The sequence below is a fragment of the Arabidopsis lyrata genome, assembly GCF_000004255.2.
Source record: "Arabidopsis lyrata subsp. lyrata unplaced genomic scaffold ARALYscaffold_3, whole genome shotgun sequence".
NCBI lineage: Eukaryota > Viridiplantae > Streptophyta > Magnoliopsida > Brassicales > Brassicaceae > Arabidopsis > Arabidopsis lyrata.
In genome coordinates this window covers 18,047,479-18,065,357 of record NW_003302553.1, presented here as the reverse complement: position 1 = coordinate 18,065,357, position 17,879 = coordinate 18,047,479, and the positions used below count along the sequence as shown (strand labels likewise).

The following is a 17,879-nucleotide window of genomic DNA, read 5'->3' as shown; positions in this document are numbered from 1 at the left end:
ACACTTAAACAAAAATAATTCAGATCGTAAAAACCAAACACGAGGAAAAGAAAACACTTAGGATTCATTCCTTGGGAGAAAAATCTGCTTTCGACGGCGATCTTGGTATAACTACAGATCGATTTATTTCTATTTCTTCAGAGTCGATCTTGGTATAACTACAGACAACTACGTTATTGGGCAAGGTAAAATCGAGTTTTTATTTTGGGTTTTGCGATTGAAATCGAGTGAAAGTCGGCGAAAATCGATTGTTCGTTATGTTTGTATAAAATCCGAAGAGATGGAGAATGTTAGTGGTAATAGAATCGATTGAAATATTGAATGGAAGTACTAATCTAAATGATTTTGTTTGTAGGTTTGTGGAAGGGAGTTATGCCTCGAACAAAGAACGCAAATGTATCTTTAACGGAGACTCCGCCAGAAGCCAATCTTGAAGAAGTGCCACCGCCGGCAGTAGTGGAATCTGAAGCAACAGATTCAATCTCTAACGTGGTTGCAACGGTAAGAGCCAATCTTGAAGAAGTGCCACCGCCGGTGGTAGTGGAATCTGAAGCAACAGATTCAATAGCTAACGTGGTTGCAACGGTAAGATCTCTAAAATTTGGACAACTAGCAGAACTAGGTATAAGTTTGTTGCTTGTGTCTCTTAGAAATTTCTAAAACTAAAAGGTAAAACTATGATAATTAGGTATAACTAACGTGCATTTATAACTTATAAATATCTGAAACTAAAAGGTAAAACTATGAATAACTAGGTTTAACTAACGTGCATTTGCTTTTATAACTTAGAAATATCTGAAACTAAAACGTAAAACTATGAATAACTAGGTATAACTATGCTGCTTTTGCTTTTATAACTTAGAAATATCTGAAACTAAAAGGTAAAACTATGAATAACTTGGTATAACTATTCTGTTTTTCTAACTTAGAAAGTTATAAAACTAAAAGGTACAACTGTGTATAACTTGGTCCATATTGATTGCAGGATTCTAATGAGGAAACCGAAGCTCTACAACCTTTTAAAATGTATTTCAGTCCGAGTGAGTATACAAAGTCATTCAAGATTTCAGCAAAGTGCTATATTCATAAGGTAGTGGGCTTATTGGAGACTCATCTTAGAGGCAAGGAGTTGAGATGGTTTAAGGAACACCCACAGTTTCGACACTTCTTCCACATGCACAGGGACGCAAATCATAAGTTGATGGGTATGTGGCTGTTATTTCTTCGCACAGCATGTTTAGAGAAGAAGCGCGAAGTTTGGTTTATCGTCAACGGGGTTCCGATCCGCTATTCTCTCAAAGAATTTGCTCTCATGTCAGGATTATATTGTCACCAATTTCCGAAGTCCTATGAAACCAAGGGCAGCATGGAGTTTGTTGGCAGGATATTTGGAGTTGGAGCAACAATAAAATATCAAGATGTGGAGGAAAAGTTCCTATCAATGAAGAGATCTTCTGATGATCGTTTGAGAGTAGCTGTGTTGTACTTCTTAAGCAGCATCATCGTTGGAAAGACTAAGACAGGAGAGAAGGCACCAACTGTGGAGAAGTTTTTCCAAAGGGTTGTGGCTGATCTAGACTTGTGCGAAACATTCCCGTGGGGGAGATATGCATTTGATGAAAATCTGAAAGACATCTTCTATATACTGGAAAAATGTGAAGGAGTTGTTGGTCCACAGAAAGTGTTTCCTAGTTTCGTTATGCCTCTGGAGGTATGCATTATTCTTCTATTAAATTTTTATAAACTTGGTATAAGTAAGAGTATTTTAGCAGTTATACAACTTAGTTTTGAATGATCTTTTATTTTTTGCAGCTTCTAGCGTTTGAGTCAATTCCAGTTCTGAAGAACACTTTTTGCGTCGATGTGGGATCAGCAGATCCTAAGTGTCCTCGGATGTGCAAGACGAAGTTTAAACCAAGTACTATGAAAGGCTTTCCTATGTCAGATGTGTATGACAAACTCGGTACAACTAAGGTTAGTTAAAATCTGAAATGCAAACTAGATAACATGTTTATTATTTATGTGTCATGGAGGTTGTATTAATTAGATTTTTTTATGATGCACTGGACATTCAGAGTATCTTGACTCCATCTTATGATGAGGAAAAACTTTTGAAAAGCATTATGGATGTTGAGCGTGGATGGAATGATAAAGATGATGTAGTTGTTGATGGTTGGCACAAGCGTCTAGTTGATGAGGGAAGGAGTATATGTTTTGAAGAGAAATTCAATGAAGATGTAGGCAACCAAAGATTTGAGGAAGCTGTGATTATGCCTACAAGAAAAGGCCGTCGGGGAAAGAAAGGGAAAGAGAAAGTGACTGAGCCTCCGAATGATGCAAGTAGTGATGGATTGGCTGAGATTGTGTACACGTTGAAGACAACGTTGGAGAATGGATTTAAGGATATGCATGAGAAGATGATGGATCTCAGTAAGAAGTATGAAGACCAAGATACAAGACTCAAAACTATGGAAGCAACAATCCAATCAATCCAAGTCAGAGTTAAAAGTGGTGGTGCTAAAGAGAAAGAGGCGGAGATAAATCTAGAAGGGAATGATGAGGTTGACTATAGTGATAAAGAGGATGAGGTTGGAGCAAACCAAGTGAAGGCAGTTCAAGATGAGAGTGGTAAGGATGGACCAAATTCTGAAGATTTAACCAAGAAGAATGAAGGTGGTGAAAAAGTGATGGAGAATGAGATGGAAAAAGAAGGGGCTGAAGATGATGAGATGGAGTCGGAGATGGAAATAGAGGATGATGTGGATGGTGGTCTTAAGGAGGTTGAGGCCAGAGAAGGAGGGGAGATTGAAAAAGAGAGTGACGTGGATGGTGGTACTAAGGGGAGTGAGGTTGGAGAGAAAGAGAAGGAGATTGGAAAAGAGGGTGTTGTGGATGGTGGTACTAAGGGGAGTGAGGTTGGAGAGAAAGAGAAGGAGAGTGGAAAAGAGGATGAGCCAAGTAACAATGAGAAGATACTTAAAAGGACTTACAAGAGATGTGAAAAGAGAAAAAGACTTAGCAAAAATGAAGTGGATCCAAAAGAACAAGGGAAAAAGGCGGATGACAATGTTGATGAACCAAGGCAAGAGGACACTAAGAGGGTGAAGTTGATAAAGAAGAATGCAAAGAAGGGGTCTACCACCGTTGTGTATTGGAGTCCTATTGTGACGAGGACTAAGAAGAATTAAGTACCATTGTGTATTGGAGTCCACCACTGTTTTTGAAAACTCTTTAAGATGTTTTATTTTGTCATGAACATAAATTTGGTTGTTGTTTTATTTTGGTATAACTCTGTCGGTTTTGAAAAACTAGGTACAATTGTGTGAACAAAATGGTTATTGTTTTATTTTGGTATAATTTTGTAAAACTAGGTACAACTGTGAACGAAAAAAATGTACAACTACATTATTTTGTTAAACTAGGTAAAACTATGTACGTTTGTTCATTGGTATTTTTATTAAATGTGTACAACTGCTTTATTTTTGTTAAACTCGGTAGGAATAGATAGGAATTACTAGGATAAATATGTTTAGTCATACAAATACAAATACTAGAATTCACCAAATACATATTTTTGAGACAAGTAGAATTACAAAGTAGTACCTTAGTTGTACCAAGTTACAAGAACAACTGTGAGAAAACAACCAACGATAAAGGGTACCATCATCTTAGTAATTTCCTTCGTCTCTTTCTTTCTCCCCATCTTTAGCAGTGCAACTTCTTCTTCAAGAACACTAACTTGAAAATCCAACTGTTCTACCTCATTTACCAATGCCTCGTCCACCCACTTTAAGACATGGGTATCGTTCATAAGCTACATTCAAAAAATAAAATAGAATTAAAAGAACGTGATCTTATTCAAATTATTCGCAAACTAACAATGAGACTTTTACGTTTCTATCAGAAGCATATTTGCATCGGTAGTAGCGTCGGTAAGGATTTGGGACTGATTTAGAGATTTTTTCAACGATTTCGTCGCCACACCTACACCTCTTTGGAATCCCAGCAACTCTTACTCTTGTTCGGTTTGAGGAGGTTTCACTCGAGTTCGGAGCGGAAGAGACATGGCTCATCTTTCTTATATGGAAGATTTAGGGATTTGGTGGGTTTGGGGTTAAAGAAGATTTAGGGATTTGGTGGGTTTGGATAATAAATTGGAGATATTGAGATGTAATTGGGAGGATTTGGGGGGATTTCGTGGAAATGCTGGGTAATAAAAATAAAGGGGTTGAAATGATTTTTGGGGAAAAATAAAAGAAATTGGGTTAATTCGAAAATTTTGGGTATTTTGGAGGGAAAAGAGAAAATTTTGGATATTTGGGGCAAATAACACGTGAACCGCATGGCGCCGTCATTTGTACACGTGGCGCCGTCATTTGTACACATGGCGCCGTCAAATATACACAGTTTTTCTAAGTTTACAGAATTAATTACGGATTTTGCCCTTTTTTATAGTGGCATTTGTGGATTTTGCCATTTTTTGAATAGTTTGTAGATTTTGTCCTTTTTCAGGTTCCAAAAATATGATTTAACATGCGTTTCACTCGTTATGTTTGGGTTTAGTCGGTTCTATTTGTTCTTAGGGTTTAGTATTTGGTATAAAGTACGTATTTTTGCAAAAAAAAATCACAAAATACGTACATTTTTAAGTGTTAAAAAGGGGCAAAATCCGTAAACTATTAAAAAAATGGCATTTTCGTAAGTTTTTCCTAAAAAAATGGCATTTTAGACAATAATCCCAAGTTTACAAGTTGTACTCGGTTACACATAGTTGTACTTTTGGGGTTTTTCTGTATAATTAGTTATTCTTGGATTAATATTAATTTTTATTAGTTGTACACATGATTTTATGTATATGTGGTAAATTCCAAACATATTCATTCAATAATATGTATAAAATGTTGATTTTTCAGACTTTCGACATTCACCATGGATATTCAAAAGAAAAACATCTTAAAAGTATAAGAACTTTCATGTAGAAAGCTCAAATGTGTAAGATTTTTGAAAATTTTATTTACCAAATTTTGATTACAAACCACTAATTTGATTATGTAACACTAAGTTGTCTATTTTTCAGACTTTCGACATTCACCATGATATAATTTTAAATTTATGAAGATTTGTTAATTTCTTCATAGTTATACCAAACCAAGTTTAACCAAGTTTTACAAAACCAGAGAATACATAAAAACACGACTAGCATCATTCTCACTGTCGAGTACGCCAACCGCTATGATATAATGATGACGATTTGGGTCTTGAGCTGAGGCAAATACTAGAACACCACCATATCCGTTCTTCAAATGTATTGCATCAACAATTATCACTTTCCTCATCACTTGAAAGCCTTCAATGCTAGCACCCAAAGCTATGAATAGGTACTGAAATTTATCTTCCTCATCCAATTTCAGATATGTTATTGTACCTTCATTTACCTTCTTCAACATGTACAAATAACAATTGATATCCTTGTAGCTATCTTCCGCGCTACCTTTTAAATCACAAATGGCTTTCTTTTTCCCTCTCAATGCGGTGGAGTACGATATCTTCACACCTAATTTCGTCTGAACAAGCTCCATGATAACCTTAGGAACTGGAGTTTCCATTTGTCCTGGAAAAGTATCATGAAGAAGAGCTGCTACTAATTCAGGAGTACCTTTCCTCTTCCTCATCCTTGTACTACTCTTACTTATCCGGGTACAAGTATGCATCTTGTTGTACTTTCTAATCGAGTAAATACTTGTATTCCGAATATTTGAAGCTCGTATACGCCAAGCACAACTTTCTTTAGAACACCTTAGGACATACCGCTCCTTATCAGACTTTTTAATAACATAACCAAAACTGTTAGCAAATGCACCTTTGTCCACCACTTCCTGCAATGCCGCCCTGCTTGGAAATTCTTGTCGTAAAATTAGTCCAATACCGTCTTCCCATTCTTTTTTAAACTGACCAGCTTCTACAACAGGCGGTGGCTCAACGTATTCATCACCCCTATCATTACATCTATCCATAGATTCATCACGTGATTCAATCTCAGTATCTCGAGTATCATCAACCTCCATTATTGCCTCATTTGGTTCTGTTCCTTGTTCATCGTATTCACACAAAACGATGGCAGCAGCACTATCAGTCATTTCATCCTCATTTGAATCCAATTCCGCATAGTTCTTACCAACAGAACTTTTATTGAGGAGCTCCACTCTCGACAGTTGCTCGGGCAATTCTGGTGGAGTGATGACGTCCACATTCAAAACATATCGGAGGTTATTTTCACCTGAAGATATATAGACACCTACATCCTCATCATCACTAATGTAAATCTCTTCAATTGGTCCCATTACCACTGCATTGTACCTCATTTGCAATTTAACCTTACTTTCATCTAATCCAAGCTTCGTGCATATCCTACCTTCTAACATGGAGAGAGTTATTTTTCCCCCTGATGTATTCATCATCAAGCTATACATGCGACCTTTGCATTTAAAATATATGTTCACGTTCTCCATCATTGTATCTTGCAAAAACAATACAAAAAATCTGTCAGTTATACTAGTTGTACTAGTTGTACTACAATTCTGGGTAATACTAGTATAACTAGTCATACTACATACATCTGGGTAATACTAGTATAACTAGTAATACTACATATATATTTTTCAATAGATTCAGGTACATTTCTACCCAGTTCTACCAGTTGTACTTTCGCGACAAGAACTCAAATCGGATGGTTTCGGGTTCAAAACTACAATTCACTATGATTCAGTTGCTGTAATCCATTTCTTACCCATTTACAGACCTATTCGACCCAGAAACTATGCATAAACTTCCAATGTGCATATCCAAACACAATTACCCAAATCTAATTGAATTGAATCTCATTGTCTAAATCCTAAACTTCTATTTCAAGCTCTATGCAGCTAAAAGAACTATCTCAAGAACTAACCTGTCTCACCGCAGCTCGCCGGAAGCTCGCCAGAACGGAAGAAACGGCAACAATGCAGCTCGCCGGAGGTGGAGCTCGAGCTCGAGAAGAGAGCGTTTTTTTTTTCCTGGGTTTCGATCTTTTTTTTTTTAATTAAAATTCAAATAAATCAATTCCAACAAAAAAAGAGAGATAAAGAGAGGGTAAAATGGTCAAGCCACGTTTCATTAATGGAGAAGGGGATATGTAGACAAAAAAGGATATAAGAGGTTTGGTGTTTTCCAAAAGGGAGTTATGAGATGATTTCTGTTTTGTCACCTCTCTCCCTTTCTCGACTTTTGCCGACAAAAACTAAGTGAAGCGAAATCTTCGATTCTGGTTGATTTCCGTTACTCTGCGAAGAGAGATGAGTCGAAAATCAATCTATGATCCATTGTTATCATTAGGGTTCTTAGAATTGGGATTATTGTAATGCAAAATTAGGGTTATTAGAATTGGGATTAGGGTAATGCAAAATTAGGTTTCTATGATCCGTTTGATATATAGAACAGTAAGAATTGATGTGGTCAGATTGAGAATTGGTAATTGATCTTTTTGAGAATTGGTAATTGTCTCTAAGACTTCTTCTTCTTACTCTCAAGTAAGCTTCTTTCTTTGATCTTCCTCGTTTAGTTTCGTTTCTAATCGTAAACTTTCTTTGATTCATTATAATTTGCTTGTTATGAGATCGATAAATCCAATTGTTCCAGTTCTATTGTAGATAGTTCAATTTTGATTATAGCTATGGTATCGTTGCGTTGAGTTACCGATCTTCTATTATTTCTCCTTTTCATATTGTTGTTTGGTTTTAAACATTGTCATAATCTGTTCAATTTCTCCAAGATGTTCCTACGTTGGTTGAGTCTCTATGATTAAAAATCTGTTCAATTTCTCAAAGTTTTTTTTTTATTTGTTTGTTTTGATTAGTATAGCTTTTTTTGCTTTTTTTGTGGAATGGTATGTGTGTTAGAGAAATGGCTGAATCTAAGGTAGTAGTTCCAAGAGTCTGTGCTAAAAATGATCAAGAGGCAAGTGGAATGGACATTGGTCAACAAAGATGAAGCTGTAGCTGCTAAGAAGAAGAGTGTTGAGACCCGCAAGCTCATCTTCAAGAGAGCTGAGCAGTATGAGAGAGAGTATGCTGAGAAGGTAAAAGGAACACACTTGTGTTGGCTTTGCTAACTAAGATGACTGTTGTGTTGTTCATGGATGTTCTTATATTATATGCTTGGTTTTTCATTGTCTAGATAATGAGTTGATCCGATTGAAGAGGGAGGCTAAGTTGAAAGGAGGCTAAGTTGAAAGGAGGATTCTATTCTTAAAGAACATTTTCATACAATGGAGTACAAACAGATAAGTCTTTCATTAAAATCTTATTCATTCATTTATCTCTCTATTGGGTAAGAGTATAGATGTAGGCTAGGGGAAGATAGTATCTTGTCATATTAATTCTTCATTGCCTACACACATAAAATTTCTTGTTGAAAACAATTTATAAACATAGATTATCTCAAATCCAAATCCAACTAATACTTAAACAAAGCTTTCCAGAAGAAACACAATTATATATATATATATTTTTATGAAGAGGAATGTATACAATAGTGTAATTTAGTACTAAAACGCAGCTAAAGGCCTTACATAGAAGGATTGAAACAAAACCATTTATGTGTTTCCTTTTTATTGCCACTCTTTCATCCAACAGATCGGAGCTAGACTCTATCGTTGCCAAGCATGTTTTTTGTTATCTACAAATCTGCAGAAAAAAATGAATTTGGAAACTAACAATAATATTTGAGTTTAGAATCTCACCATTTTTGGCTGTGTATTGCCATGATGCAGGATCTTAACTTGGACTCGTCATGCAATTTTGTAAAGCCGTCTCCAACCATGGAGATATTAAAAAGCTTTCATCCTCAATGTAAAAGGTAAAATGTTTCTGATGCGATGGTTTTTTTTTTCATGTGTTGACATGTTATATATAGAGGTTGTAGATGTTTAGGGTTAGGTTTGATTGTAAAGCGAGAAAATCTTGGTGATCAAGTTCAAAATCTTGAAAATCTCGCAAATTAAAATTAATGCTAACTATATCAGGCATATTCTCTAGATAATGCTAAATATTATTGTAAACGAAAAAGTAGGTAATGTATATGTCACATTTTGCAGTTCAAAGTCGAAATGTCACTTACCATTTTTATAGGAACAAATTTGATTTTCATATAATGTTTCTTATTAGCATTCCATATTTAATTGTTAAAATTGGATCTTTAATGCATTCGTTTCTGTCATATTTTTTTTATAGAAGTTTACCAAAAGAGATATATATAAAAATCGTCGAAATTAAGGTATATTGTTAGGATTCCATGTTTAGTTGTTATAATCGTATAATTAATGATGTAATTATTGTCGTTTCCTTTTTGTAGAAAAAATCTTACCAAAAGAGATTATACATAATAATAGTCAAACTTGTGGAAGAGATTCCATTGTTAGGATTTGTTAGATTAGGAAAATATCTTAGCGAATATTGACTCGAATTACTTGAATTTCTTTTTGGCAAGTCTCATTTAAAAGAATCCGAGAGATGTGATTGGCCATTGAGTCGGGTCAAAAAAAAATCCGGGTCAAAATCCTACTAATTACCCGACCCGATTGGAAATGAGCAAATTTGTAATTCAAAAATGTTAAGTAGATTAAAATTTTTGAATTGGAATACGCTTTTGTATGAAATCTTTAGAATTTTTTATTGGAACATACTCCTATTAAACCAATATGAATCTATTTAAATATTAGTTGTGGAGATCCCATTAACTATTTTTGATTAAATTGGCTATTTTTGGTAAATGATTTGAAGATTATATGGTCCAAAATGGACAAATCTTGGGTTCACCTCCTTTTGTATTAGCCAATGAGATTATGACATGTAAGACTGTATTTAAATAAAAATAATTAACTAAAATTTAATTAAGAAAACAAAAAATGGAAACAAACTCTTTATATGTATTTAACGTTGGACGTCAATGACGTTAACGTCTCTTTTTCTTTTTTAAATATAATTAATTAAATGTGACCAAATTTGAAAGCATGATAATAATCAAGTTTTTTTTTGTGAGCTAAAAGTCACGTTATATTAATCCATAAACACTGCGTTTTTCTACTTAAGAGATTGTCTTCTAAAAAAATCATATAAGGCGTAAGAGACGTTACGAGAACTTTAACAACAACAAAAAAAGACGTTATCAGAAGAGTCGTCTTCTTCGTGAGCAAATCACAGAGAGAACTTAATAAGAGTTTTCATCTTAGATTCTTTGGAGTTGCCTCAAACAATTTGTAGTTGTAAAAAAATAATAATAAAAAACAAAGAAGATCAATCTAGAAGAAAATAATAAAATGATACGAATCTAATTTTGTGATTCTACAAGAGAAGAAAGAAATTCAATCTAGCAAAAGGAATTTGGTGTTCGAATATGATTTTGGAAAAAAAAAACAAAGCAAAATAACAGAGCTTTATGATGAACCACCATAACTCTTATCAAATTCCTACAAAATATAAGATTTCAAATTATTAAAACAATAATAGATAGCTCAAATATAAAAAGTAGGAATGAAGAATTTACCTGGAACACTTGTGAAATAAATGACCCATTATGTAAGGTCGAGCTGGTGGTAGCACCAAATACTTGAGTATCTGGAGTAAGAGTAGAGTCCTGAAGCATTTATCAATTTTAAGTAAGAATTAGTATAGATAGATTAAGTCACATTTCGATGATAAATAGACACAAACTAAAGAGAAAAATGTTATATCAAATACCTGAAATGATAATTTTTTTTTTGCAGTAGCACTACTTGATGGTTTTGTGGTACGCCGATTTTTTGTTTCAAGAACACTCAAAAATCGACCATGGGGTCCAACTTTTTTGTTTTTTGGTCGTCCAACAGGAGCTTTTCTTTTTACCCCACGTGCATTTGGAACATCATTGTCTTCTTCTTCTTCTTCTTCCACAAGTTCAACATCTGAAGTTTGGAGCATCCATGCATTAGCTTTCAGAAGTTCCTTTTTTTTTTCCTCCAATTTTTTAAGCAACTGAATGGCATCTTCATTTGCACACAATGTCATTTCTATATGATCAGCAGCAACATATGCAATCTCACGGAAAGTATGACATATATGGCTATATCGCTTTCCAATCGATTGCTTGACTGTTTCATTAGGTGACTCTGAATGATAATAAGATATGTTTCGTGCTTTTGCCTCTTTACTCCATCGATTTAGAATGTAAGTAGATGGAATTCTTCTAACATTCTTCTTGTCCAACACTTTCAATGCATGACGACATAAAATCCCAGCAAAAGAAAACTTCTTGCAACCACAATGTATTGTCTCGTTTGCAGCATCATAATTAACCAAATGCTCTCGTGCTACACCTCGATAAGATACATTGTATTCATACACCATCTCAGACTTACTAACCTTTTTGGCAACATAATCACCGATAACTATGAATTGCTTCTGGAACAAGCTAAAAACTTCTGGTGTATACACTTCCTCTGCATGTTGCAACATCTCTACAGTAGCACATAATACCGGCGAGGTATGCATCATATTGAAGTCAGCAACTAATTCTTTATATCGTTGATCCTCCAACACTCTCTCATAGTGTTCAAAGAAGCACAACAAGTTATAACTATGCTTCAAGTATTTTTTTCAAAATATTATTCATACTTTCACTACGCTGTGTGCTCACCATATCTGCTGTAAACGTATGACGACCATATACCATTGCCCATTTTTCTCTCAGCTCAAATAAATTCTTCAACCATTTATCCCCCGTCAATTTATGCTACTGGAGCATATTACTCCATGCCAATAACCATTCTTCTTCTTCCTCATGGTCATATACACATTTACTAAAGTTCATGGCAAATTGTTCTGCTCCATGAAATACATGACTCAACTTCTTTGCAGCATTTTGGTAAATATGCCAAACACATAATCTATGCTTTGTATCAGGAAATACCTTCACTATTGCATTCGCCATTGCTGCACATTGGTCTGTAAGAATTGTTTCAGGTTGTTTTCCAGACATTGCTCCAAGAAAAGTCTCGAAAAGCCACTTATATGACTCAGTGGTTTCATCATATAAGAGAGCAGCACCAAACACAACAGTTTGCTTATGATGATTGACTCCGACAAATGGAGCAAAGGGTCTTTCATAGTCATTGGTCTTATAAGTTGTGTCAAAGCAAACGACATCTCCAAAAAGATTGTAATCACTTATAGACCGATCATCTGCCCAGAAGATATTAGTGATCATATCATCCTCATCAAGTTGCATTGAATAAAAAAAAGATGCATACCCTCTTTTTTTTCTGAAAGTACTCCAAAACAGCTCCAACATCTCCCTTTTCCATTTTTGCCATTCGCTTTCGGTATATGTAATTTTGATAATCCTTCTTCAAAAAACCCAGATTTACTTACCCTCCTACTTCTCTACTCATCATTTCAACGGTTGCTTTTACTGAAATCCCTGACATCTCGGCATCATCTGCATGTTGTTTTTGAGAGATAGATAATACCCGATTTCCCTTCAACAAATGTTTCATAGGTGTCTTCACTAAATCATGGTTATGGTTCGGCTCGAAAGACACAACCTTATATTTTCCGGTCTTCTGAAGGTAGCAAGTCATATGAGCATTACAACCACACCGTGTGATTGGCTGTGAATAAGATTTTATGACCTTAGGTTCTTTCATGTACCCTTGTTTTGAGCAAACATAAAGAAGCCTTACTACCTTCTCTTTTTTCTTCATCCTCCGTTGTTTTCTTACATTGAAACCATGATTGCCTCCATACTTTTTATAAGTTATATGTGCAATTTCATCAGAACTGAACTCCATTCCAATATATATTTCATCTTTCTTCTCATTATCATTATTTGCTTCTAAAGCAGCAACCTCTTCAGTTTGAGCGTCATCCTCGTTGTTGGCTATTTCATCTTCTTCTTCAAATTCATTAACCAAAGTTTCGTCTTCACTTATTAAGTCATCTTCTTCCTCGACTAAAACTTCTTCACTTATATGACTACTCTCCATTGCAATCTGCATTAACCATTTAATATTATTATACACATATATATACTTTTTAATTGATGTTTGTGTTTTACCTTGCGTTTAAAGGTCGTTAATTCAGAGACTTTCACCAATTCCAGAGATTTCAATGTTGCAGGATCAACAAGTCCAACAATAGGGAAAACGATGGTTTGGAAAACACAATTCATAAAAAAAATTTAACAAAAAAAATTACACATGTACCAATTATAGCTAGTTGTCTCTATTTATTCACCACTAAAAAATATTTTTTTACAAGTAATAAGAGAATCTGAAACTTCACCTGACGAATTGATGTTTTAAAAGCAATATATTTTCCTTCCTCTAAGAGTTTAGATCGATATTGGCTCCATCTTCTTATGCATCATCTTCAACAAATTTAATAATAAGTAATAGGTTTTGATATAAGAGATTGTCGATGGTGTTTTGGTTTGAAAAAAATAAAAGAAAGAGATAACTTCTAACCCTAATCTAAATCTCTTTATAAAATATTTTATCAAAAAAAAAAAAAAAAAAGACGTCAATATTTGACGTATTTAAATAAATACGTACGGACGTTAGGATTTTGTTTCCATTTTTTGTTTTTCTTAATTAAATTGTAGTTAATTATTTTTATTTAAATACAGTCTTACATGTCATAATCTCATTGGCTAATACAAAAGGAGGTGAACAGGGGCGGAGCCACATGACGTTATAGAGGGGCAGTTGCCACCGTCAATTTTTCAAAAACTAATGTTATTTTGTAACACTTTTTAATTTTGCCCCTGTTAATATATTACTTAATGCCCCCATAACTTTATTTTCTTCTATACACACGTTTCTATTCTATGTTTTATTTCTCTTTTATTAGATTTTTATTATTTTCTCTTACTCCAATCTCTTTTTTTTTTTACTTTTAAGTTTAGAACATTGTTTTGTGTATTTTTGTATATCAAATCTCTGAGAATTCGGTTTATGTTTAGAAGTAAACCAAAAATGACTTGTCTTACAAATTTACAATTTATACACATATATAATGTGTAATATAGAATTAAAAATCCAAGACAACCATGATGATCATTATAATTGAATTTAGTGTCTTGGCTTAGAAAGAGCTGAATTGGAAACCAATTTTAAGTGATTGCTTCGTATGTTATGTTGACAAAAATTTATATGGATCTGTCACTAATGTGAAAAGTGATAAGAAGATTTCGATTTATGAGTGATCGTGGGTTACTTTCGTAAATTAAAGTATTATTTTTTGTTCGTATTTTTTATGGGGTTTGTAAGAAACGATTTTTTTAAGGTTAATATTATTGCCACGGGTAAAATTATTTCCTAGATCCGCCACTAGGGGTGAACCCAAGATTTGTCCATCCAAAATACTCTCCATATTGGATAAAACCTATGATCCACGTCTTTTTCCATTTCTTGTTTGACGAAAATACTTTTTCTTGATTCTTTTTAATTACTCTTAGATATTTTAATTTTTACGATATTTGATGTAATTCTAACAGCTTAAAGGTCTTTTCTATTTATTTTTCCACTACAACTAGATATGAAAACTCACTCATTAGAAGTAACATGATTTTTTATTGTCACTTTATATATTTAAATGTGATTATAATCTAAATATATAATATTTGACAAGCGTCCTTGACTAAACTCTGGCCATCTAGGCTATCTTCGGCCTGAGCAATTATCATTTTGCCCCTGTCCATTAAATATTTAATTATGAAAAAAAATTCGGACCGTTAGATCGAGATAAAAAAAAACCAGAAAAAAACCACAGCCGTCCGATATCAACTTTGACACTTACCCCTGCTTTCCCTATTATAATAATCAATTTTATTCGTGGCCGTCCAATTAACATTAAAATAAAAGGGATTAGTAATAACCGTTCGATCAACACCACACGATTAATGACACTAGACAAATATATGGGCCTTTCGATTAGCTTCTTAATAATTATATGGCCCATTTACAACATTAATTATTCGACTGGAATTTATGTAACTTTACCATAATTCGTAGATTATAAAAATAAAGTAGATATAAGGTTATTTACTTCTTTCTTAACGGCGATAATACTCATACCTAATTTAAACCCTAATACTCATACCTAATTAGCCTAATATAAATATAAGAATATGGTGCCGCTTCTTATATTGTCAATCGTTTTGTCGCTGGGAACTTCCTTCTCCATCGCTAAATAGGGTTTCGATTCAATATTGCGTTTGATGCTGCCATCGACGACGGCGCTTCAGTGGGAACAAGAGGTTACGAATTGTCATGGTTGAGAGTGATGATCAGGTCCGGCCCGTCCATAAAGCAGCCAAAGCATGTGCTTTAGGCCCCAGTTTATATATTACATTTATGACAGATATTTCTAATAATTTCAAGTAGCTCAGATGGTTATGTAGGCTTTGGACACTTCCTGGCTCGTGGGTTCGAGCAACCACAAGTACTTTTACCCTTATTTTTTAGCAATTTTTCTTTTTTCAGGTTCAGATAATTCTTACACTTTAAAAAATGCTTTAGGCCTCCATAAACCTAAGACCGGCCCTGGTGATGATGAACGAGCTTCTGACAATCCGATCTCCCCGAGTCAACCTCATGAATCCAACTTCTCTTCGCCGATCACTCCGATAACACCATCACAGTCACCTCTATCTCACGATCCTCAAGATTTTAACAAATCATACATGATTAAGGCTGTTCCAGAAAGAACTGACGTTCCCGTTCTTCAAGTTTTGAACCCGGAAGTGGAATCGTTCTGTGCAAAAGAATGGATTGAAACAAGTTCATCGATTCAAGAGAGTGGTATCAAAGATGTGCTATCGACATACATGAATCAAGACGATCAAAGGACGAATCAAGGCCGGACCAAGTGTCACATCCGATTGAGAGGTCGCCACGTTCCCATAGATTTACATGTGTTAATATTCACCCAGCGCCGGCTTGAGCATTTGATAGGCCCCGGGGCAAAAACAAAAATAGGACCCCTATTATATTAAAAAAAAAAACGTTTCGAGAAATAAAAAACCAAAAAAACAACGTTTACAAAAAAAAAATTATGGGCCCCTTTGATGTGTGGGTAAAGAAAATTAAGATCCAATTTTTTAGTCCAGTACAAAAGAAAAAGAAAACTTGTCGTTATGTTTACATAAAAATACAAAATTTATGGGCCCTTTTGATTAAAAAAACAAAATTCCTACACAGATTTTACTTTTTTTTTGGGTATTGCTTACAAAAAAAAATTTGTGGGCCCCTTTGATGTGTGGGCCCCTAATGGTTGCACTCTCTGCCCCCCTAGCTAAGCCGGCACTGTATTCACCGTGTTGCACACCAACTATTCGATTCAATGCACCCAAGAGTACAAAGTAAGAGGCTGCCAACGAAGTGTACAAAGTCCTGTCGATTCAAGTTTAAAAGCAATTCAGAGAGAAGCAAATTTCTCTTTTGTGGAGAAATCAAGTGAAAAGTATGTCATGGTATGGGGATCACATGTCAGATTATTGGAAGCACAACAAGGTGATGGACTGATCTTATTAAACTGCTTAATTACTCGTGATGCTTTGAAATTATGGGTCTGTTTTGGGGCTTATAATAGGAGTTTGGAAGCAAAATTAGAGCTCTTTGGATGGGAGTATAAGAAGGAGCTAAATCAAGGTCATATTAGTGTAAAGAACTGGTTTATGGTGTAGAAAAGAAGAAGCTAATGAATGTTGAAAACGATGTTATGAAGGATAAGAAACTTGATCATAGCTTGATAGCTTTGAATCTCCAAGTCTGTTGTTGCATTAGAGATATGAGTAAGTGGTCTGAAGAGAAACTATCCGGTAAATTATCTCTAGCTAACTACGTCTGGAAGCCGGTAAATTATTTTGTGTACAAGACCACTGGGATTGGATAAGTGAATCTCATAATGCACGGGGACGTTAATTTTCAGCCGTCTCACGTCCCAGCTTCGTTTCGGGGACGGGTACTTGCTGGGGACAGCCTAAAAACGTTTCCCACACGTTTCAGAGACGTTAGGGACGCCAGCAAAAAATGGAAACGTGTTGGAACTGATATAGGGACGTTTCCGACACGTTTTGGGAATAAATTAAGTGTCCCTAATTTTAAATAAGCAATTTTGTCAATTTCCTAAAGAAAACTCAATCATAAAAGGAATTAAAAGACATGTTCTATGGTTTTTAATTAAAAGAGTCCTTAGGTTTAGCACGACTACAATATTAAAAGCCTTCTGCCGTTCTCAACTTCTCTTCACCAAGTTCACAATCACAATCTTCTCTTCACGACACTACGTCTACGTGAAACGACCTTTTGACCAGAGTAAGTAGTTCTTCTTCTCTTTTCTTATTACTTTTGAATATTATTTTAATATAGCATAGAGATTCATCACGTTTGTTTAACTTCTTTGTTTCTTTGTTTTAGATTAATTTTAATTTATATTATGTTATTTGGCAGATGAACAGTTCTCAAGGACAAAGTGATCATATTGGTAATAACAGTGGACAGGCCCGGCCCGTGGCAGAAGCTCATGAAGCTAGGGCTTTAGGGCATCAGATGTTATAAAGAAATTTAGGGGCATCATTTACAAAATTGTTCAATAGGTCAGTGGTAATGAATCTGCAAACTCTTCAAATCAAAGTGATGAAGCTCCACTGTGGAGTTATGTGGAAAAAGTAGCGAAAGCAGGAGCAGGAGGAACCTGGAAATTCAATGTAGCTTTTGTAATTTGAAACGACAAGGGTCGTATTCTAGAGTTAAAGCTCACTTGCTTGGGATCAAAAATCTTAGGCATCTCTTCTTGTACGAAAATACG

General features: G+C 34.8%; 4 protein-coding genes and 1 long non-coding RNA gene across 7 annotated transcripts; 3 read left to right on the top strand and 2 right to left on the bottom strand.

Annotated features, from left to right (window-relative positions):
- Positions 1–209: 209 nt before the first annotated feature.
- On the top strand, positions 210–2,051 carry LOC110230124 (uncharacterized protein At3g43530-like). Its single transcript, XM_021032118.1, has 3 exons — positions 210–501; positions 986–1,711; positions 1,813–2,051. The coding sequence occupies exons 1-3, from the start codon at positions 340–342 to the stop codon at positions 1,981–1,983; spliced, it is 1,059 nt and encodes a 352-aa protein (XP_020887777.1). The 5' UTR covers positions 210–339; the 3' UTR covers positions 1,984–2,051.
- A 5,198-nt stretch (positions 2,052–7,249) lies between these two features.
- LOC9319860 lies at positions 7,250–11,220 on the top strand. 2 transcript variants are annotated; one of them, XR_002333132.1, is made up of 4 exons: positions 7,250–8,113; positions 8,212–8,892; positions 10,799–10,821; positions 10,901–11,220. It is a non-coding gene; the product is annotated as an uncharacterized LOC9319860 (long non-coding RNA). The 2 variants fall into 2 exon arrangements; XR_002333131.1 differs by having other exon boundaries at positions 10,799–11,220.
- On the bottom strand, positions 10,194–13,514 carry LOC9321933 (protein FAR1-RELATED SEQUENCE 5). Of its 2 annotated transcripts, XM_021030524.1 has the most exons (3): positions 10,773–13,514; positions 10,579–10,668; positions 10,194–10,501 (listed from the first exon to the last, which is right to left on the bottom strand). In XM_021030524.1, the coding sequence occupies exons 1-3, from the start codon at positions 11,562–11,564 to the stop codon at positions 10,469–10,471; spliced, it is 915 nt and encodes a 304-aa protein (XP_020886183.1). In that variant the 5' UTR covers positions 11,565–13,514; the 3' UTR covers positions 10,194–10,468. The 2 variants fall into 2 exon arrangements, with proteins under 2 accessions (XP_020886183.1, XP_020886182.1); XM_021030523.1 differs by lacking the exon at positions 10,194–10,501 and having other exon boundaries at positions 10,508–10,668.
- Positions 11,803–13,054, bottom strand: LOC110230123 (protein FAR1-RELATED SEQUENCE 5-like). The gene is made up of 2 exons (XM_021032117.1): positions 12,441–13,054; positions 11,803–12,331 (listed from the first exon to the last, which is right to left on the bottom strand). The coding sequence occupies exons 1-2, from the start codon at positions 13,052–13,054 to the stop codon at positions 11,803–11,805; spliced, it is 1,143 nt and encodes a 380-aa protein (XP_020887776.1).
- Positions 13,515–15,154: 1,640 nt separating the features above from the next.
- Positions 15,155–16,755, top strand: LOC110230122. The gene is made up of 3 exons (XM_021032116.1): positions 15,155–15,343; positions 15,623–15,986; positions 16,662–16,755. Exons 1-3 carry the CDS (start codon positions 15,289–15,291, stop codon positions 16,753–16,755), a joined length of 513 nt encoding a protein of 170 aa, XP_020887775.1. The 5' UTR covers positions 15,155–15,288.
- The last annotated feature ends 1,124 nt before the right edge of the window (positions 16,756–17,879 follow it).

What these genes read in the sequence shown, in the direction of transcription:
- LOC110230124 (XM_021032118.1), top strand. Translation starts at nt 340, where the DNA reads ATGATTTTGTTTGTAGGTTTGTGGAAGGGAGTTATGCCTCGAACAAAG. An exon ending in TCTCTAACGTGGTTGCAACG is followed by an intron (nt 502 to 985) that starts GTAAGAGCCAAT and finishes TATTGATTGCAG; the next exon opens with GATTCTAATGAGGAAACCGA. An exon ending in GTTTCGTTATGCCTCTGGAG is followed by an intron (nt 1,712 to 1,812) that starts GTATGCATTATT and finishes TATTTTTTGCAG; the next exon opens with CTTCTAGCGTTTGAGTCAAT.
- LOC9321933 (XM_021030523.1), bottom strand. Translation starts at nt 11,564, where the DNA reads ATGATGCATACCTCGCCGGTATTATGTGCTACTGTAGAGATGTTGCAA. An exon ending in AAAAAAAATTATCATTTCAG is followed by an intron (nt 10,669 to 10,772) that starts GTATTTGATATA and finishes TAAATGCTTCAG; the next exon opens with GACTCTACTCTTACTCCAGA.
- LOC110230123 (XM_021032117.1), bottom strand. Translation starts at nt 13,054, where the DNA reads ATGGAGAGTAGTCATATAAGTGAAGAAGTTTTAGTCGAGGAAGAAGAT. An exon ending in ATGAGTAGAGAAGTAGGAGG is followed by an intron (nt 12,332 to 12,440) that starts GTAAGTAAATCT and finishes GAGTACTTTCAG; the next exon opens with AAAAAAAAGAGGGTATGCAT.
- LOC110230122 (XM_021032116.1), top strand. Translation starts at nt 15,289, where the DNA reads ATGCTGCCATCGACGACGGCGCTTCAGTGGGAACAAGAGGTTACGAAT. An exon ending in AGAGGTTACGAATTGTCATG is followed by an intron (nt 15,344 to 15,622) that starts GTTGAGAGTGAT and finishes GCCCTGGTGATG; the next exon opens with ATGAACGAGCTTCTGACAAT. An exon ending in GTTCCCATAGATTTACATGT is followed by an intron (nt 15,987 to 16,661) that starts GTTAATATTCAC and finishes GGCTTATAATAG; the next exon opens with GAGTTTGGAAGCAAAATTAG.